Source organism: Ictidomys tridecemlineatus, chromosome 10 (assembly GCF_052094955.1).
Source record: "Ictidomys tridecemlineatus isolate mIctTri1 chromosome 10, mIctTri1.hap1, whole genome shotgun sequence".
Taxonomy (NCBI): domain Eukaryota; kingdom Metazoa; phylum Chordata; class Mammalia; order Rodentia; family Sciuridae; genus Ictidomys; species Ictidomys tridecemlineatus.
Window position 1 is genome coordinate 46,984,522 of NC_135486.1, and position 23,009 is coordinate 47,007,530.

Genomic DNA, 23,009 nt, shown 5'->3' on the forward strand with positions numbered 1-23,009 from the left:
CTATTTACCGTTGTGAAGATTTTAATTATTAAGTATTATGGTCTTCATAAAAGTTTACTTACATGAATATATACACTTACAGACTTAGAAACTTCCTAGATCTCGTGTAGGAATTATTGAGGATAGCTAGGGCAAGCTGTTTGTAGCAGGTAAGTCTTAAGTATTAATTAGGCTTTTCCATTGGAATGAAATTTTATTGGTGTGTTTTGTACCTTATATTTACTTCTTTTCAGATCATTATAAAATGTGAATACAATTCACTATTTTATCCATTTTTAAGTGTACAGTTCGGTGGCGTTAAGTATATTCACATTGTGCAGCCAATACGATCCATCTCGAGAACTATTTTCATATTCCCAAACTCTGTACTTACTAAACAGCAACCGTCACTCTCACATCCTCCCAGCCCTTTGCAACCTTATTCTACCTTCTATTTTTATGAATTCATCTACTCTGCTTTAGATCCTTTTATGAATATAGTTGTACAGTACTTGTCCTTTTGTGATTGGAGTATTACACTTAGCAGTTTCCTCAAGGTTCAATCCATGTTGTGGTATGTGTCAGAGTTTCCTTCTTTTTTAAAGCTGAATAATATTCCATTATATGTATATACTGCATTTTGTTTATCTGTTTATCTGTTGACAAATTCTGAGTTGCTTCCACATTTTAGCTAAAGTGAATAATGCTGCTGTGGACATTGGTGTACAAATATTTGTAGAGTCCTCAATTTCAATTATTTTGAGTATACGGTATATACCTAGAAGTGCTAAATCATATGGTAATTCTGTTAATTATTTTAAGAATATTGTTTTTTATAATACTGTATTGATCTAATTGATTCACAGAAGCTTCATCATTTAACATTCCCATCCGCAATATACAATGGTCCCATTTTAACCACATCCTACACTTATTATTTTCTTGGAGTGTGTTTTGTTTGCATTTTTGTTTTGTTTTTTTTTTTTTTGTATTAGTCATCCTAATAGGTGTGAGGTTATATTGCCTTGCAGATTTGATTTGTGATTTCCTAATGATTAACAATGCAGAGCATCTTTTCATTTTCTTTTTTAGCCATTATATATCTTTGGACAAATGTCACCTCTGGAAGTACCGAATTTAGATTTTATTCTGACACAGCTCATATGTCTTAATATAGACTTTTTGGAGTATCACCAATTCTTGGTTATTCTCTTTTCTTGAACAAATTGCTTGACTTAGAATCTAACATACATGCAAAGACAGAAGAGAGGGGAAAAATGCCAAGTCATACCTTTGAAAAATGGGCCATATAGAGAAGCAATTTCTTGCCATTTTGTTTTAGTTTCATATAAAGTACTGAGTATATTTTGTTATCCTTTCTTATTATTCTACAGTATACCTAAAAATGCTCCTGAATGTTTCATTAAAATGTCTGGTCAGCCAGAAGAGATATATTTAAACAGTTGTACCCCCAATGAAGTTGTTTCTGGATAAAGAACATGTGAAGGATCATTTTATTTCATTTCCACAGTATTTTTCTTTTGTTCCTAGTCACAGAGTCGTTGAATAAAAATGTTAGTTTTATTGCTTATAGTGCATTCACTTACCACACAGGCACAGAACCATTTATGTTCACTTAGTTAAAATTCTTTTCGAAACCAAGTCTCTGAGAGTGATCTGTTAAATCTAAGTTACATAGCTCATTTGTGCATAGATAGCACTGAGAGACATCTCTTGTTTCTACTCATTGCCAGAATGTTGTAGTGTCTTGTAAGCAGGTGAATTTTTTCAAGTAAATATTTCAATTGGCTCTCTGCTTGAGTCTTGTCTTTTTTTTTTTAAACAGAACTATATCTACCTGTTTTCTTTAACAGTTGTTTCGAGAAGTAAGAATAATGAAGATACTGAATCATCCTAATATAGGTATGCAATTTATATATACAATTAATGACAAAGTATTATCCTTAATTTGAGGGCATTTGAAAAGGTCCAATGTTAAGGATGCTTTATATAAACTGAAAAAAAGTGATAACCTGGGAAAGTGATACATTGTATAAAAAAAGATGATAAGGAAGTTAACTGAAGATTACAAATTATGTTTTTTACTATCTTGATGTCTTCTGCTTATCACCAGAATAATTGGTATAACTTGGAGCTAATACATACAAATATTTTTTATCTCCTTACTAAATCTGGGTACAGAGAGATTGCATATCATTTACATGTTTATAAAATATGAATTCCAGATATTTTGATAATATGCACTTGAGTGCATATTATCAAAATATGATAAGCAAAAGAACTTTGCATTTTAAAGAAATGCTTACATTCAGTTTTAATGGATTTGGTTTTTGTGAGTTCTGATTTTCTCCATCTTTACAAAAAAATTTTATAGATCAGATATATTATTATACATAATTGTAAAAAGTAAAAAACCATGGTAGTGCATGCTTATAATCCCAGCAGCTTGAGGGCCTGAGACAGGAGGATGGTGAGTTTAAAACCAGCCTCAGCACAAGCAAGGCATTAGCAACTCAGGAAGATACTGTCTCTAAATAAAAAACATGAAATAGGGCTGGGGATGTGACTCGGGGGTCAAGTGCCCCTGAGTTCAATCCCTGGTATCCTCCCTGTTATTTAAAAATCTGTTTATTTTTATACACTTGTTTCTTGAGCATTTAGAAATCTTATTTGTATATAGCTATTGTGATTATTTGTGGTGAAGACTTTCAACTGTGTAAGTCTTATTTAGTTTTTTTTTTTTGCCAGACACTTTTATAGTATCATATAAATTTAGATTTTTTTTTGTATCAAAGCTCGCTTAGTTTTTTATGAGACCTCATTACAACATAGTCTGTTTTTAAGCTTTGGTTAAACTTTTATATTTCTGATTTTTAAGATTTCACTTTTATTAACTTACTCTTAATTAGAAAAGGTAATTTTTTTTAATCTTAGAAACTTTTTTCACTTAAGAAGTTTGGGCATATACTTTTCTTCTGTAGGAGTAATACTCTTGAGAGACTTTTTGAGTTTCAAGTTGTAGTTTCAAATGTTTACTAAACATTTTTAGCAAATACTCCAATTTTCCACTTGTTTAGTGTTACATTAGATTTGCTTAGCATATCCATTCTGTGCTAACAATCATAAAGTTATATCTTTAATTTTTTTTACAGTGAAATTGTTTGAAGTTATAGAAACTGAGAAGACTCTCTATTTAGTCATGGAGTATGCAAGTGGGGGTAAGAAATGAGGGGGATTGAAAAGTTCCCTTTAATGACACAGAATTAATAACACCTAACAGTTCAGCATGACATTTGCTTTCAGTGTTATAAACCAATCTATAATTTATTAAAATACCTTTAAATTATAATCTTAAGGAAAATTCAGTGTTTGTTTTCAAGACCTTTTGGTCCTATATTATAAATAGAAGTTTTGGCTTATTTAAAAAATACTTAGGGACTTTTTTTGTTTTGGAATCTTTTGACTGTTTTGATTTGCATATTTAAATACAATATATTATAATATGATTAGGAACTCTTGGCTCTAAATAGAATCTCAGTACAGAAAATACTGACATTTAATCAAGTCTATAGTAAAAGTATGTTTGAGGTCAGATGTTTATTTCACTGACTGTTCACATGTGACAGATTTTTCAATTTATGTACTTTTCCAAAATAATCCATAAAATGTTTCAATTTAAATAAGTATCAATCTATATATTTTATATTAGAGCACTGCATTGACAAGGAGATAGAAAAGATACATATGTAGATTTTTAAGTGCTGAGATATAATAGAAAATCCCATTTATTTTCTTCGTATAACAATACATTGACTCAAAATTATTATTATTAGGACTTCTCTGGAATTTATTTAAAATTTATGGAATTAAATCATTTAACAAGTAAAAACAAAGAGTACCTAAAGAAACATTTTGAAGACCTAGAGAACTTAAGCAACTGGAAAAGAAAGGATAGCTGAAATTACTTGGTTGTTTAACTTTTTGTGTTCAACAGAAAAACTTAGTGTTTAACTTAATATTTAGTCCTTTTAACTTGTAAAGTTAATAGATTTTATGGTGATGCTCTAGTCTGTAGCATGTATACTATATATTTTTATATGGTCTCAAATTTCTAGGAATTTTACTATAAATATTAAACATACTTGATTACATTTTCAGTGATTTATACAGATTAGATGTTTTAGTGGATTTGCTTTTTATGAAACTTTTTCACTCTGAAAATATTTTGCTCTAGATTTTTTTTAATTTAACATGAAAATATGGGTCAGTAATGCTTATTATTACTGGATTTTTATAATTTATTATTTATATAGTCATGCATATTTGCATAAAACAGATCTATAATAAAAGTAATAAACCTGCAAATATCACATAGTGAATTTTTATTTTTCTATCCTTTAGTTAGATATGAGAACCTGGGATGTTATTTTTAGTTCATTTAGACTATTTTTTTTTTTTTAGGAAAAATAGTTTGGGGCTAGACATGCTTTGAAATGAGAAATTATAGGGCATTAAAATCTATGCATACCTTTCTGTGGTTGTGAAGGTCCACCACAAGGCTGAGTTAATATTAATAGAAGAGCTGATTTAACTGTTACTGGCAAGTACAGTCAAGTCTCTATTGGTGCTAATAAAAGGGAGTGATGGAGGAACAGAACTCACAGGGTCATCACTGCTTTCCTTTAGTGGCATAGCTGGGAGGGGCAGTAGGTAGTGGGATAGAGAAATGGGTTCTGGCATTCTACCCAATCCAGCCAGTCTCTCATTCAATTCTGATTCCTGGTGATAACTTTTCGTTGGTTCTTGCTGATCAGTGATTCTGTAACACAACTATCATGGTTCTTTGGTAGTAAATATAGAATCATTTTCTTGCCCTTTAAATCCATAAATGGCATGGTGACTATGGAAAATAAAACACTGAATATTTTTCATCTGAAATATCTAGATACTTTAAGATTGAATATGACATGCACACTAGAAATTCAGCGTGAACAAGAGCTGAGTCAGACAGCTACCTCTTTGCCAGGATTTGATTACTTGATTCTTATTCACTAATGAATTTTCAGTGATTAGGAAATTAGAGAAATCCTTCATGATTTTTGAAGCATATTTAATCCAAAGGAACCTATAAAAAATAGGTGTCAGCGCTACTCTGGAATAGTGTATTTATTCCTTCTTTTGTTCATGCCAACAATATTTATTAAACATTTACCAGGTAATATTCTAGGTCCTGGGAATAAACAAATGAGCAAAGTTTAAGTCTCTGCCCTCAGGAAGATTACAGTAGAGTTGAAGAAGCAAATCATACACCAACAGTATATGATAAATGAAGAGCTAAGTTACATAAATATCTGAAGTATGAGCAATCTCGGAATAACTTATGAATAAATCCAAATTTTTGAATTGGACATCTTTTCTAGCCTCAATCTATATATCTAGAATTAACTACTTTGATGGGTTAACTGGAATTAACAACATTAACACATATCTAGAATTAACTGCTTTGATGAGTCAACTAGAGCATCCATTCATTTCTCTGTTCTCATCCCATTTAATCACTTATGTATTCTTGATATAATATGCTGTTCAGCATTGTAGATATATAAGTTCATCTGACATATCCATTACATATTTGATTTTTAATATTTTGCTTATATCCTAGGATTGATATTGCATATACGTATATGTAATATATTTGTATACCTAGGCACAAATATATCATTTATTGAGTGCTTACTATATGCCAGTCATTGTGCCAAGCACATGCATTATTTCATTTATTTCTCACACCAGCCATGTGAATAGGCAGTTAATAAAGTTTAGAAATCTAAATATTTTCTAGTAGCTACTTAGAATTCATGCCAAAATTGGTCATATTCTAAAGCTTGAATTTTAACTACTCTGCTGTACTTTACAAGAACTCTTTAAATCATTTTGCAGAATTTTAATATTTATATATGTCTATATAGTATAAATTACAAGGACATAAAATAAAATTTTCTCTGACACTGAGATAACTTTTTTAAAATTGTAATTAAAAATTATTTGTTTTCTAAACTATTACTGATGAGGGAAAAATGAAAAAAAAAAAAACTAGGAACATGTGAATAATGGATCCAACAAAAATTTTCTTTAGCTTCTAGTTATTTTCAAATTATTTCAAGACATATTTGTTGCCTATGCACTTTGTATTCTGTCATGGAGATGAAGATACAAATAAAGTACAGATACTATGAAGTTTTTCAAGTAGTTTGCAGTTCTCTGGGGATAATAGAGATATATTCAAGGATTATTTAATTCTTCATAATTTGTAGTTAGCTACCAAAATAAATGAGTAGAGTAAGAAAAGCATAATCAGAAAATCGAAAGGAAAAGAAAGAAGTCAGTGTGGTAATTAAGTAGTGAGATGGAATTTGACCAAGACTATATTATGCGTAGAAACAGAAAGCCAACATAATATGACTTTATTTTGTTTGAAATGGAGGCCCCAATACAAAGCCAAATATAATTTTTGATTGCTCATGCTGTGGCTTCCCTTTATTAGCATGGATAATAAAGAATTGACTATATTTTTACATAATACCTGAAAGCAGAAAATGAATTTTGGTTGGTTATGGTTTTATAATTTTTAAAAGAATTTTGTTAAATCATACATTGCTGCTCAATTCTATATGGGATTTTTCCTTTTCTTTTTAAATTTTTTTTCCTACTTGTGTGTTAGGTTGTGACTTACACAGACATAAGCAGAAAATTGTGGGCCAAAAGTTTCTTTATAAATAAGGCAAAGTCTTGATATTGTATATATTGTTAACCAAAAATCTACATATATTTTACTGTCTGCTTTACCTTTCTGATTCAGGTGAAGTGTTTGATTACTTAGTTGCCCATGGAAGAATGAAAGAGAAAGAGGCCCGTGCAAAATTTAGGCAGGTATGGAAAGTAGTTTTCAACTTTGTTTTGCTAATATTTTCAGTGATGTACAGTGGAGAGTATCACAAACTGGACTTTAAAAGTACCTGGCATTTTTGTTAAAGTATGATTTTAAAAGAAATATGATTGTCATACTTAAGAATGGAAATAAAGCCTATTTTCCTGAATTTAAATTTAAAATAGTTGCAGATAGTTACTTTTATATGGTCATAAATAGTGAATTTTTGTAAGTGAAACTCATCTTGTTAACTCTTTGAGTATTGGAAATATAGACCAGACTCAGATAGAAAAGAAACACTTAATCCTTTCATGCTTATGTCCAGTAATTCTTATCAAGTATTATTAACTTTATGTTTACAGCATATAAATATACTATTTAAAGAGGTTGTTATATTATTTTTTATAATAAAAGGTGTCAAAATCTAATACTCATAGATTTAAAGAATATAGTTAATTTTATTTAGTCTTATAGGGAAGGAATCATGATGTCTGTGGTTGAAGGCTGTGGTAAGACATTCATATTTCCAATTCAACTTCAATATGACTTGTTACAGAAATGATAAAATAAGAAAAATAATTTGAATCCATCTAGAATTTTTATTTTTTAATTTTTATGACTCAAGTAGTTAAAATAAACCTGCTTAATAAACTATAATAGAATGACTAATTAATGAGTTGTAAACCATTCATAAAATGTACTAAAGTAAAGTTTCAGCAGAAAACATTATATCCTAAACTTTCCCTCAGTCAATTTAAAATTTGCCTTTAAAATGACTCAATACCTCTTTTCTAAGCATTAACACTGATTGTGCAATTAAAGAGGTTCTATGATCAGTATGTTTAGACAACACTGAATGCCCACATATGATCTGTCTCTTGAGTAGTTATGTGTATGTTAACATATTAAACACTCAGATGTCCTCAAGGGCAAGGGAAGTCAATACCTATTTGTTCTGGACATGGCATTCTCCAGATTGATTGTGGAGTGACTTTGTTTTGTGAAACTTTTATTATTGATATTTTACAGAATTATTACCTTTTTAAACACAGTTGGTGAAATGCTTTATACCAAAGCCATGCGTAATCCTTTTTTCAGGATAGATTCCTAGATGTATTAATATAAAAAAGTGAAGGTAAAAGGTAAAAGCAACTAGTAATGAGAAAAGCAACATTAAGAAGCTGAAATTATGTTCAGCCCATTGCTGTTAAATTCTTTCCTGTCCTGGGACAAAATTCTAAGCTTACTCTTAAGTAAAGCACTACAAACTTCACTTTTGTTCTTCTTTCATTATAAGTCACAGTAGTTTTAGTTAGTAGCAGACCTGCAAGTCAATTCCAATTGGTGTTAAATATTTCCACTGATATATTAATGTATATTTTAAAGATGATTGCTATTTATACTTTTTAAATTAGTCAGCTAATTTCACTTTTTTACTGAAGAATACACTCATGTAGAAAATTATTCTTGGTACTATATGAAACTAGAGAAGTTGAAAATGCCTGCTATTCTAAAAAACTCACTATCGTGGCTGGTGGACAAAAGTAGGATAAGAAGTTAGGACAAAAATATTTTCATATACCTTGCACACACATAGGGCCTTGGGTTCTGTCCCTGGCACTGCAAAAAAGAAAAAAGATTTTTTTTTAAATACAGATCAAATAAATACTAAAATTGGTTTGGTCTTTTGAATAAAGTCTGAATTATTTAGAAATCAGATTTATATTCCTCATGTTGCTGAAGCTGTGTCAAATGAATGCTGTTTAAAATATAAAACAATGAAATATATTTTCTTTAAAATTATTCATGTGCAGTAAATATTAAATGTATTTAATATCTATATGTGTTCCCTCAAAATTGGAAAGTTTATTTCTGAGGAGCTTATTTTTCTTTCTGGATTTAACATGAACTTCTAAAGAACCAATAAAAGTAGATTTTCTTTTATTTTTATTTTTTTTCTATATTTTATGGACTTTTTTTTTAGCAGTAAAAGGATGTACTACCTTAGCAAGGATATACAAATACATGTCTTTCATCCCACTGTGAGACACACCAAAGATGTATATGACAGTTTAAGACCATTTGTCAGCTGTCACTGATAGAATACCTCTGCATTCCTGAAATTTGAGGGGCTACAAAAAAATAATAGTATTGCTTTCAATATAGGAACTTCTGACCCACTTGTAAGTAATGGCAGAGCAACCTCAACCACTGCACCTTCCCAAAAACACACTGATATTTGTAGCCTTAAGATTAGTGCAAGGCTGATTATAAATCCATTTTCAAGGTCCATAGTAAAAGGATCATCAAGAAGCTCCCACATACTGTTTATGGGATACAGAATGTTTTGAGATGGAAGAGTCTAACCACAGAATAATGCAGTGAAACTGGTTTGTGGATGGAGAAGTTTGCTGTGAGTCAGAAGCCAGAACTTCTCTTGTGGCAGAGACTGTTCCCTGTAACACAAGCATAGAAACACTGTGAACCACCACATTGAATGAATGCTAGCTCAGAGGTCATTCTTTGTGATAATACATGCTTAATACAGAGAATTCTCTTTAATTAGCTTTCCATTTTTAAAGCTTAAAGGCGTGGAGAATTTTTGATTCCAGATATCCCTGTGGAACTGCTTTCATGAAGACCATTCTGTCTGACGTGAAATGCATGGCTTCTGATTATATTTGATAACCAAATCATTATTTGCAGCACATCTTCACGGTATCTTACAGATGTGTGACTTGTAAAAGATAATAGCATTATCAGCAAAATTCTGTCATCTGTGATACAAAGTTGCCTGGTACTATAACCTATGGGGTATATTCAATAAAATATGCATATAAATGTAGAGCGTCCTATGTCCAGCACACATAATTTAGTGAAAATTGGGTGTTGGAATCTTGAAGCATACTGCTTAAAAAGACTAATAGAACAAATATTTGTTGTTAAGTTCTACAGTATTTTAAAAGCCTCTAACTTCTAAATGATCATAAGCATTCATAGTCACCCTGCCCCAAACTTAGTGGTTCTATAGTACTTGCTTATTTGGGAATTCAAGGACTTTTCCCAGCCTCTGTATCAAAGTTGGACTCCCACCCTGATCATTTTTGTGTCAATTTTTCAAATACATTGTGTCCCCTTGTCGTTAATACATTTCACCACCTTACCCCCCCTACTTCCCCATACCAAAATCTCAATATTTTCAAATATTTTCGTCCTTCAAGAATGGCTTAGATCAAGTAGTACCTATTCCAGGAAGCATTTCCAACTGAAATTATTCTGTATCTTTTATTATTCTCTCACTATTTTCTACTGCTTTTATGATGTTATCTTGTATTACAGTTACTCACGTACGTGTTTTTCCTTTTCAGTCAGATTATAAGCTTCTTAAGAGCAGAGTTCATGTAGTGTTCATTTTTGTGTTCCCCTAGCAACCAGCACATTTTCTTGCACATAGCAGGTACTCAATAAACTGTTGAATCAAATGAATTCAAATGAATTATATATTATTCATTTTATGTTGATTATTTTGTTTTGGATTCATGTCTTCTCTGTCTTTGAACCATTTCAATACACATTAGAATTATTTTCTAATACCAAAATATCAGTTTCACTCTACTTTGAAGTTCCTTTTTTCACCCATATTCCTATTAGTCTGATCATATTTCACATCACCTTTAGACTTTAAAAAATCTCACTTCTTTCTCCGTTTGTAATAACTAACCAATTTTCAGCATTCAAACTGTGTTTTCATTTAAATGAATCCACAGAATTGAATTTTCTGCTGTGCATTAAAATGGTCATTGCCTTATACATCAGATACAATACAAAATAGCCTTTTCATTGTTATCAGTCTTCCCATTTCCTTGTTTTGCGTAGTAAAGAACTGTCATAAAATTGTTTATAATCTACTTCTCACTTTATATTTTAGCCTTTAAACTTGTTTAAACTGTCTTCCCTGTTTAGTCCTTGTCACCAAAGAGATATTGTAATGGTTAAAAATTATGGCGACATACCAAACGTAATTATAAGTGTAAAATTCTTTGCTTTTCTGAATTAGTGAGAGGTGTAAGATTAAATTTCATTTTCATTTTGATAACTGGGTGTTTTTAGGGCTCAAAATTTTTTTCTATTTATGTTTAAACAGGTAAATATAAGATATTACTAAATACTTCATTTAAAAGGTCTTAACAAATTGAGGAAACATGCCTAGAACACATTGATGTTATTCCTAACATCAAAGATTTGTTTTTTAACTCTAGCCAGATAATACTAATTCATGTGTGTTAAAGTACTTATTTCAACACTGTAATAAACTGTTTGGCCAAAAATACAAATTATACACATTCAGTCATGTAATCAGACAAAACCTTCATGGACTCTGACAAAAAATATTTTAGTATGTATTAGTAAGACAATATTATATTCCCCCATTTTCGTTTTATCACTTAAATCTGCATAGTTTTCTTAACTAAAGGAATAGTGAAATGACTATCACTTTGAAATCTGAGGTAGTAATTTATTTAAATTGGAGGTGGTGATTGTGGAAAAATCAGAGTGTCTTTACCATAAAATAATTTTGACTCTTATTCAAATGTTTATTTCAGATTGTGTCTGCCGTACAGTATTGCCATCAAAAGTGCATTGTTCACCGTGATCTTAAGGTAAGCATCTGATTTTATAACAAAAAAATCTTGATTAGCAGATATTTAATAATAAATTTGGAGCTGACTCTTTGATTACCTAACAGTTCTAAGTGCTATGCAGGTAGTTTTATATAATTCTCATGATAATTTTATGAAAGGATCCATGAGCAAATGAAGAAAAATATGGATATGAAGTTACTTAGCTCAGAGACTAGAGGATATTATTCACCTTTGATTAGCTTGTTTTAAATAGATAAACGCAAAACTCTGTCCCCAACAAAAAAGCCTGAGGTCTCATTCAGACAGAGGCAAGGTCAAAGTACAAATCCATGTTTACCTATATAGCTTTAATGTCCATTCTCTGCATTAAAGCTCAAAATAAGGAAAGCTTCCAAATGTTTTTATGAACATTAAAATATATGAAAAATCAAGAAATGATGGTGGCCAACTAGGTTTCAAAAGAAAATTAAAGTAGATTCTCTGAGCTAAAATATTTTAGTTTTTTTCTTCTTTTCTTCATTCTTCCAAATCTATTTTGCATTGTTCTTTATCTCTTTATCTAGGAGTTTATTTTTATTTTTCACTTCTTTTTCCATTGCCTTTATCAATTACTAGTACCAGTTTGGGATATATTTGAATATACTTTTTTAAACGGTTGTTAAAATTGTTAACTTGTTTTTTGGCTCCATTTCTCTGAGCTCACAGACTTTCTACTGCTCCAAATGTTTCTGTTTCTCACTTTCCTCTCTCAGATAGTTCAAGGGGAAATCACTTTCACAAAGAAAGAAAAGATTGTTCCCTCGCTTTTATGTTTGACTCTCAGCTTATCATCTCATTTCTTACATGGAAAAAAAAATTTTGCCAAAAAATCTTGTTTAACACCATTGATGTTTTCTCTCCAGTCCAGTGGAGAGAATTTTCCCAGTTGTTTCTAATAAGAGAGCTTGGAACCCCTTGCAGCTCTCATCTGAGGCAGAATGGGTACTTTAATATCCATCCAGACAGTTCAAGGGAGAGTAAAGAAGGTTCGGCTTGCTCACAGACAGCCTCAGAAACATACACTGACCAGACCCTTACATCAGAACTTCATTTTTTTTTTACACAGTCCATAATTGTTAGGATCTCATATAAATCTCTCAAATGTATTTGTTTTGTAATATTTATATCAAAAGTGATACCACATTTTTAATTCCCTATTTTGAGTGTGAGGCATATTTCCATTTTCCAAAACAATGTCCCAAGCTCTAGTATACCATAAAATAAGGAAAAGAAGAAGGGATGTGAAAGGAAAAGAAAAAGGAATGTGAGGCAGGGAACAGATATATGATAGGTAGAGTGCCTGGTGATGATGCCTGTTGGAGCCTCCAGAGGTAGAGCAGAAGTGTCTCTGATTTTCATTTTGGCCAAATTTTACTGTTTTGGAATCTGATAAAACATACCTACAAGATAACCTCTAACTTTGTTAGCCTGTTCATCAATTGAAACTCAGAGTTTGAAATGAAATATGTATAAAAGCAAGTCCTTTAATGAATTGCTTACATTTACAAAAGGCACATTTAAAATTTTGTCTTTGAATGATTCTGTGATCAGATTTTAGGAAACCAGCCTAGGGAGGCTGTATGATTGTGTTTTGTTTCTCTTAACTACTACTTTATTGAGGAAGTATTCTAGAAGAAAGGACAAAGGAATGAATAAACTAGTCACAGAACCCTTGGCTAGTAGATTTGTAATATGACCTTGAACCTTGCATCAACCAAGGGCACCCTGTTAAATTAGAGCTCCTCTGGGTAAACTTGGTTGAAGTCCCAGGTAGAATAGGATTTTACTTTAGAATACATCCTACTGAGGTATAGTTCTGTAATGTTTCTTAACCATAAAGGAGAAAATGGGTCTTAAATAACCTTTCTTAAATTGTTACATATGTGCGTGTAAATGAAAGCTTTCCTTTTCTGGTGTTGAAATTCAGTCTTACATAGATGTTGTATTGGTATGTCATACTGGGCTTCTAAATTTGGTATTTTAAAATGAGAGGCAAGAAATAAGTCTAGGATCTGAAACAAGTATGTAGATTTTTATTTCATATATGCTTTTTACATTGTGCTTTTTATTATTTTCCTCTTAGGCTGAAAATCTTCTCCTTGATGCTGATATGAATATTAAAATTGCTGACTTTGGTTTTAGTAATGAATTCACAGTCGGGAACAAATTGGACACATTTTGTGGAAGCCCACCCTATGCCGCTCCTGAGCTTTTCCAAGGAAAGAAGTATGACGGGCCCGAGGTGGACGTTTGGAGTCTTGGCGTCATTCTGTATACATTAGTCAGTGGTTCCTTGCCTTTCGATGGCCAGAATTTAAAGGTATCGGCTGAATTTGATGTTTATGTTTTTATCCCCATACCAATAATTTTAAAAGCTAGTTGTAAGTACTTTTTTTCATGTTTTTAAGGAACTGCGGGAGCGAGTCTTGCGAGGGAAGTACCGTATCCCCTTCTACATGTCCACAGACTGTGAAAATCTTCTGAAGAAATTATTAGTGCTGAATCCAATAAAGAGAGGCAGCTTGGAAGTGAGTGAAGTTTTGTGCTCCAGATATAAAGTTTAAAAGTTAAGATGTTTCAGGAACCAAAGAACACCGGCATTTTCTTTAGAAAATTGCCAAGTTATTTAGTTTGTCTTTTGTTTAAGGTAGAGAAAGTGATTTGATTATTCAGAATTTGTTGTTGTAGGTTTTTCTAAAGACTATTTCTTTTTGATTTTCCAATGAAGTATTAAAACGAAATAAAAATGGGGATAAAATTGACTTTTAGTTAGAGAAAAAAAGAAAACAGCCTATGTCAGAAGCCACTTGGTCCAAAACAGAAGCCTTGTTTTCAGTAAGGACTCAATAAAACAGTGATGAAAGAAGATTGTGAAAATTCCAGTGTCTACTTCATGGCTCTTTCTGAAAATAGTATGTGATATTAAAAATTTAATAGAAACATTAATTTTCTATGTATTAGTAAATTTACTAATACCTAAGTAGGACATATTAGAAGCAGTTATTTTCATTTTTTGACACACTGCTGTTGTGTACATACATTTTATATGTTTTATTATACGTGTTACTAATAAGTATGTTACAGCCAAATAATATCAGAGATTTGCATAACCAAAATGTCTAATCATTTTTCCTTCTGATCCTGCAATTAGAATAACTTACTTCTTAAGTATTTTGCCCATCTGTTTTTAAGAGTGAAATTTTGGCCTGTACTTAATATAATTGCAGAGATTCAGCATGCATTATTATTCACTTGTGCTTTTTGTCTTCTTTTATTTGTCTTAATTGGAAGGGTAGAAAATTCAGAGAATTAACCTCATTTAAACTGTACTTTTTTAGTGTAGCAATGGGGCTTTCTGGCACGGACTCCATGCTGGTTAGGAGGCAGCCTTATAGTGAGCCATCCCTGTGTACAGAGCTCTCAGGTTAGTTTGGGCTTTGTAATTCTATTTCCACAAATATTTTTCACAAAAAGATACAATATGTTTTGATGGAAGTTAAGGGATGGTCACTTCCATTGGGAAATTATTCTAAATGCTTTGTGTCAGTGGATCAGTTATCAGTTATTTTTTACTGAATTATTTGTTTAAATTTGATTAGTTCTAAGCTTAAGATTTTTGTGTTTTTTTTCCTTTATGGGTAAAAGGATATATTAGTGATATTTTAATGGAGAACATATACAGTAAAAAGGCCCATTTTTATATCACTGCTTTTTCTAACCTACCTATAACCATTATTCATAGACAATAACATGAAGTAATTAAAAATTAGAATTGTTAACACTCTATTGGTTCTAAAATTCAAGAAATTTAGAGGACATTGATCTTCCTATTCTTACCTCATGATCCTCTTTTATCACAGGAACCCACTTTACCTGAGTGTCACTTATCAAAAATATCCAAAGTTCAAGCAGCAGCTCAGTCAATAAGCAGAATGAAAAGAACATACAAAACTTATTTGGGGAGAGTAGATCTTACAAATCTCTGTGGACAATTATAAGATGTACTTATGTCTTAAAGATGATTAATTTTAGGGCTGGGGATGTGGCTTGAGTGGTAACGTGCTCACCTGGCATGCCCAGGGAGCTGGGTTGGAGCACCACATACAAATAAAATAAAGATGTTGTGTCCACCGAAAACTAAAAAATAAATATTAAAAAAATTCTCTCTCTCTCTCTCTAAAAAATTTTACAGTAGCCAAATATTTTAGTCTTTTACCCATAACATTAAATTGCTGAGGATTTAAACTATTAGATTTATTTGAATTCAATTTAAATGACAAATTATAATTATTATTATTAAAACATTCAATCTTCTAAAGTTCAAGTTTGACACATTTGAGTAGAGCCTGGAACCTTCCATTCCAACTTACCAAAACTAAGTTTTTCAACTACAGAACCATGTGTTCACATTGAAAATATTATCATAATAGTGCAGGTTTCACTATACAGAGGCTGGTCTGCTTCACAGTTCCCCAAAGAGATTTCCTAGAGAAACTGTCACCAAACCTTGGGAATATCAATGACTTAAAACATTATATTAGTCTATTTTTATTTTAATACAAACTTTATTATCAGCTTTATAGTGAAAATCTGTAACCTGTTTTTAAAAATCTATTTTCAAAACACTTATCTTTGATGTGTATACATAACTTTTTATCCAGAAGTAGTGTTTCCATGTCATTCCTTTTTTTTTTCTTTTTTTAGCTTTAAAATTTTGAGAATGTTCTTTTTTGCTTTATTGCAGGAATGAGCTCCTTCCTTTTAATTAGCTGTGTCCTTTGGTTCTCCTTGGGTTACCTATCATAATTTATTTAACCATTCCCTGCTTGTTGCACATTTGAGTTGTTTCCATTACTTTTGCTAAAAATAATATGGTGTACTTATTTTTCCTGTTGAGATATATACTTAGATAAAGTCTCCAGAGTGGAATCACTGGGTCAAGGGTCTAAGTGATCTGATAGCTCTCATATATCTTTGCTGAAAAGAAGTGTGTGACTCAAGGCTTTTGAATATGCCTGTTCTCCACTGCTTGATCCAGTGTTGAATATAATGAGTTCTAGAGTATGATATCTTTGTGTAATTTGTTATAATTGCTTTATAAATTGCTTTAATTTGTGTTTCTTTTATTAGTGATAAAGCTCTATATTTTTAATTAATAGGTTGACTGTGCTTTTTCACATATAACCTCTTTAATGTCTCTTAACTATTCATCTAAGAATCTGTTAATTGCCTTATAGATTTGTACTAGCCTTGTAGCTTTTAAGATGAAATATTGCCCTTGCTAATTCTCATATTTTAAAAAATGGAATTTCATTTGTTTCTCTTCAGTGTCACACAACTATCATGAATTATTGATTTTAGAGTAACTTCTAGTCTTTCTTATGTGCTTTGCTAACACTGAAATTTAATTTAGGGAATCTTGTTTATTGTTTTACTAAACTTCTTATTTAGCTTGCATTCCTTTCTTTTCTTTACCAGATATAACCACATATTATTAAAATGTTTCTTAAGGATTTGTAAGTTAAATACTATATTTATACTTTATGAAAATAATGAAATTAGTTTCACATTCTACTTGTTTGACCAACAGTTGTTTCTAGACCTAAACAGTTGTAGAGCTTTTTAGGTGGCATGTGTAAATGCTGTTAACTCTTCCTGTTTGCCCTAATATTGGTAGGAAACTGTATCACACATGATTCTAAAAGGATTTGTGTTTTATATTGTGTAGTGGGATCTCCCCATCTTTGGTTTACTGGATATCAATGTGTCTAGATTTATCTATTAGAAGGAAACAAAAAAGCTTTTCTCCTTTCCCTTCTCTCTATGTTTGTGTTTATTCATTTTTCTAGTTTTTGTTGTAGTAGCAGTGCTGTGGATTTTGTTGTAGCAGCAGTGCTAGGATGTTTTGGCATCCTAGGAAGGAACTCTAGCACTCCCCAGCTCTCATTTTTACAATTCTTAGCCACGATAGACTTTACTACTTTTCAAATAATACAAAATGTGATCCTCAAGTACCATTCCTCTTAATGCTTTCTTTGTGTCATCTTTGGCCTTCCCTCGAGAAGTATATATTTTGACTTTCAACACTTTCTTCAGGAGCTGCTAAAATAATCTTGTTTATGTCCATGCAGTACAAGTGACAGTAAAGCAAAAAGAATAATAATTATTCTTTTTTTAGAAAAAAGAAAGCTATCTAAGTACAAATACAAAGATTTTAATAATTTAAGTAAAATTATTATACTGACCACCCTAAATTGTACTATTTTTAAATGTTCACCATAGTTAATTATTCTAATTCTTTATAATTCATCTGAAGCAATTATTTTCTTAGTATTTACTCTACACAGTCAGCAAGTAGCCATATCTGTTCATTGGCAGTGATGGGAGAGTAAGCTTTCTTTTGTTAAGTTTGCAATTGTGTTTGTCCTCTTTATTTCTCATGAGGTATCTGAAATGAAATCTGAAGTGGATTAATTTATCCAACTGGTTCCTATGTCTAGTACACTTTGTTGGCCTAGTTCTTTTTTACCTTGCCTAAATCCACCCAGATTAGGGTTTCATGGCTTCTCTGTCACACAGTACCTCCAGATCCTGAAGACATTTCTTCCTCAGCTTTTAACATTAATTCTTGTGTTTGCCATAAAAGGATTTTGTATAGGACTGAGTTTCATGCAACTAATGACAGGTACTTTTTTGTCTCTCTTTTCTTTCATATATCCCTATTTTATTTCTTTTTGTGCCTTATTCTTAGAAAAGATCCTCTGCTTAAAAATTTATTAAATTTATTATTTCTTTAGGCATATCTTCTCCTTCTTGTCTTTACCTTCCATCCTCAGTTTATTTTTATTCTGCTTTGAAGTACGACTGTGGTGAGACACACTGCTAAGTAGACTCTTGGCAATTCCCATTGACTAGAGTAACAGGAAGGAGACCTAAACTTTGCTGATTCTCTCATGGCTGCCCAGTTGTCTTTCCTAATCACTGAGTTTCTCTTTTTCCTGGCTCAGTGTTGCCTCATATCTCTTTCATGTGAGGGTGGTCAGGTCACTGCTTCTTCTGTGTCACTGCCTATTACTCTTTTTCTTGTATTTTTTCTAAAATGTGGTTTATCTTCTTTGTTAATAAAATGTAGCATTTCTTCATTGGCCTTTCAAATCAACTTTCAGTTGATCATCAGAAGATACTAACTGTATCTTCCACTCTTTCATTGCATATTATCTTTGTTCCAAGTCAAAGGGAAGTTTCCTCACTACTGTTCACATCTTTCTGCCTTAACTTTCTACCAGTTCAAATACTACTTATATCTTGAGTAAGTTCACTTCCTACATCTTTATGATTCCTTCCCAGAAAACTCCAGCACATTTTGGTCTTTTGTAAGAACTTGATGTTAATAGCACAACTTTGAATAGATGAATATTGTATATTAAAATATTTTTAGATTTTATGAGTAAATCTTCTTTCCTGAGTAAGAGAAATAGCACTTACCAGTATACACACACACATACACACTTTCAACATTGGTCTAGGTATGTGTATTTTTTTCCTAACATGGACATATGAGTATGATGAGTATCAAGTAAACAGATAAAGACATCAGAACATTTGAATTATCTTCATTTTGCTTTAAGTTGCCTGTATTCCAACTGTCAGATCTGCTGTCTCCTATATAGTTCTTATTTAATTCATAGAAACCCTAATTTGCAGGCCCTTGAGTTAAAATCTTCGGAGCTCTCTTGGATTGGCCCTTTTCATTAATACCCAAACAAATTTTGTCATTAAGGTCTTGAGATGAATCTGTTTTCTTTCTTCCATTTCCATATATCCAGATGAGCCCTCTGTTGTCTCCCTCCCGAACATTTTCACAGCTTCCTAAAGTGTCATCCAGCTGCTAGAATCTCTGCATTCTATCTTACCCATGGCTCTTTAGCATCCTCATTTTATTTGAACTACCTTCTTCAAACACAACAAACATTTGTGCCAAAAAAGATACTATAAGGCCATGGAAAGCAAAACCATAGATAAAGGAAAGACATGTCTTCATCTTCTAATTTAGGAAATTCTGCAGACTATAATATTTTATTTCTATAAATGCTACTAATGACTCTAGCCTAGGCTTCTGTCACATATACTGTTAGAGAGGGAAGGAATGAGGAACAGAAAGGAGGAAATTATGTGGCAGAAATTTGCAGCTCTGCTTTGTCCTTATTTTTTCTTTTGGAATGCAACCTCCCTAACAATTTTACTGATGAATAATCACTAAAAGTTTACATGGGCCAGGTGTGCTGGTGCACTCCTGCCATCCCAGCAACTCAGGAGGCTGAGGCAGGAGGATCACAAGTTCAAAGCCAGCCTCAGCAGCTTAGTGAAGCCCTGTCTTAAAACAAAAAATAATAAAAAGGGCTGGGGATATGGCTCAGTGGTTAAGTGCCCCTGGGTTTACTCCTTAGAACTAAAATAAAATTAAAAAAAAAAAAACCTTACATAATATCACTATTATTTTAAAATTTGTAGTAGATTTGCTTTTATTTAATTTATTGGATGATATACTTAAGTTATTTTTATAACCATTTTTTATAACCATTGGTCAGAGTGGTTGTAAAAAAATCTGCTTGTTTTTGTCTTCTGGTACTTGACTTTGGGTAAATATTAATATAAACAAGGGGAAATATCTAGGCACTCAAGGAGTCAGCCATAAAAAGAGAAAGTTATTTTTCTAATTAGTAGACTCTTGGCAAATAAAGTATAGAGTTGGAGAATATATTTTACAGGGCTTGAAAAAAAACTAATATACAACACCTACAATGAAAGCATAGAATTCTGTAATAATAAAAAGTTAACCATTTTAAAAATTAATACAGAATTATTCAGATTTGTTTGTCTTTAAATGCTGAAGGTGAGGTTTTCCATCATCTGCATAATGATTTTATCATGGATCTCTAGCTCCCAGTTTTTCTATTGCTTGGCTGTGAATGTGGTAATTTACCCACTAGGTTTTTCTTTTGGGGGCAGTCCTAGGGATGTAGGTTAGTGGTACAGCACTTGCTTAGTGGGTGGAAGGCCCTGGATTCAGTCCCATCACCACGAAATAAATTTTAAAAATGAATAAAAGGGCAACATTTTTTTAAAAATAGCATAAACATGCCTTTTTTTCTTTTTTGGTACCAGGGATTGAACTCAGGGGCATTCGGCCTCTGAGCCACATCCCCAACCCTATTTAGTATTTTATTTAGAGACGGAGTCTGACTGAATTGCTTAGTGCCTCACTTTTTTGCTGAGGCTCTCTTTGAACTAACAATCCTCCTGCCTCAGCTTCCCAAGCAGCTGGGATTACAGGCGTGCACCACTGTGCCTGGCTTAACATGCCTTCTTAACCATTTCTTTTTATAATTATAATTTGGTTAACTATCACTCTTGTACAAGATCTCCAGAACTTTTCTATCCTGTGGCTAAAACTCTAAACCCATTGAACAGCTAGCTCTAGCATGTTCTTCTCCTTCAGTCTCTAGTAACCACCATTCTGCTTTCTGCTTCTGGGAGTTTGACTGTTCTAGATGTCTCATCTAAGTGGAATCATGCAGTATTTATCTTTCTGTGGTTGTCAAGCATTTTACTTAATGTTCCCAAGGTTCATCCAAGTTGTAGGATGTGACAGAATTTCTTTTATAAGGCTGAATAATATTCCATTGCATATATACAGCACATTTTCTGTATCCATTCATCTGTCAGTGGTCATTTAGGTTGCTACCACATCTTGGTATTGTGAATAATGCTACAGTGAACACAGATGTGAAAATATTTCTTGGATACTCTGTTGTAGTTCTTTTGGATAAATATCCAAGAAATGGGATTACTGGATCATGTGGTAGTTCTATTCATGTCCTGAGGAAACTTAATACTATTTTACATAGATGTAGTCCCATTTTATAATCCCATCAGCATTGTTCAAGGATTCCAGTTTCCTCACATATTTGCCAACAATTATTATACTTAGGGGTTTTTTTATAGTGGGCAGCCTAAAGGATTTCAGATATTTCATTGTGGTTTTGATTTTTCCTGATTATTAGTATTTCATGTAAGCATTTTCCTATTGTTGGCCATTTGTATGTCTTCTTTGGAGAAATGTCTATGCATTTTCTTTGATCTTTCTTAAATTATTTATTTTTACCTTATTGAGTTGTAGGAGTCCTTTTGGATATTAACCACTTAACCAACAAATGGTTTGCAAATGTTTGTTCCCATTCCACAGGTTGCCCCCATTAGGTTGTCTTAACAGCCAGGACTGATGGTTGTTCTGCAGCCTCAGCTTAAATCTACCTGTGGTAGTTTGCATCAATACCTGTCTTCACCCTGATTTTCACCTAATTTATAACTCTAGATTCAAATTCTTTCCATATTCTCTTGGAGTTATCTTTACTAACTAACCCTCTCCTTTCTTAATATCTTAATAAGTGCTGATTTTTAAACACAGGTATATATTTGGTAGAAGACCAGACAAAAATTAAAATCTTTTCAGTAATCTTTAAATTATAAATATGAAGAAAAGATTAAAGTTGGGAGGTTCTTAAGACCTTCAAATTTGAAAATATTCTTTTTAAATGAATATGGAAGAAAAGTTATTTTGAATCATTATATTTGGTAAGTATGTGGGATGACAGTCACAGTTGTCTTAAGATACTGTATGTGGGTTCCAAAGTTCCATACCTTTTATTGAACTGGTAATCAAACTATACGCAATAACTTTATTTGAAAATGTTACATGATTCTTGTTGAGTAAACCAGTAAATTTCACATTTGCTAAAATAACTCATTGAATGTTTCAAGTGACCAAACTTAACATAGAGTTTATTTCCTAGCAAATAATGAAAGATCGATGGATGAATGTTGGTCATGAAGAAGAAGAATTAAAGCCATATACTGAGCCTGAACCAGACTTCAATGATACAAAAAGGATAGGTAAGTATTTAAATATTGTAAGATGTGATATAGTAAGCCATAATAAGAGTCTTTAGTCTATAAAATAGAGTTTAAAACTAGGAAGCAATTTTTATTAGAAAAATATTTATCATCTTAATGATAAACACTATACATAAAAAATTACAGGCTCCTTAGTTTGTTCTCATATATATTATGGTCTGAGTTAATTGTTGTCAACTTTAACATAAAAGTTAAAATCATGTAGATAAACCTACTTTTTTCCTTTGTCAGTCTCTCACAGGAGGGCTGACTGATGCAACTATCAGCACTGATCAGACTGATAAGTATCAGCAAACACAGCATGTACTTTTACCAAAACTCTAAAAGCACTCAAATAAAGGGAATGAACTCTTCAGCTCACCTTTTGTTTTCCACTTTCTTAGCAGAGTCCACTGGCCCTCTGCCCTGGTCCTGCTGTCTGCCCA

General features: G+C 31.9%; 1 protein-coding gene across 6 annotated transcripts in view; it reads left to right on the top strand.

Annotated features, from left to right (window-relative positions):
- Mark1 (microtubule affinity regulating kinase 1) overlaps positions 1-23,009 on the top strand; it is a 128,120-nt gene that overhangs the window by 83,647 nt on the left and 21,464 nt on the right. For 3 of the 6 annotated variants that reach the window (XM_078022847.1, XM_078022848.1, XM_078022849.1), the window contains exons 4-10: positions 1,854-1,902; positions 3,153-3,218; positions 6,860-6,930; positions 11,533-11,589; positions 13,694-13,930; positions 14,019-14,138; positions 22,464-22,563. In XM_078022847.1, coding sequence (XP_077878973.1) covers positions 1,854-1,902; positions 3,153-3,218; positions 6,860-6,930; positions 11,533-11,589; positions 13,694-13,930; positions 14,019-14,138; positions 22,464-22,563 — 700 coding nt within the window. Of the gene's footprint in view, positions 1-1,825; positions 1,903-3,152; positions 3,219-6,859; positions 6,931-11,532; positions 11,590-13,693; positions 13,931-14,018; positions 14,139-14,948; positions 22,564-23,009 lie in introns of those variants that run through there. The other 3 variants (XM_078022850.1, XM_078022851.1, XR_013426563.1) reach the window with 3 other exon arrangements.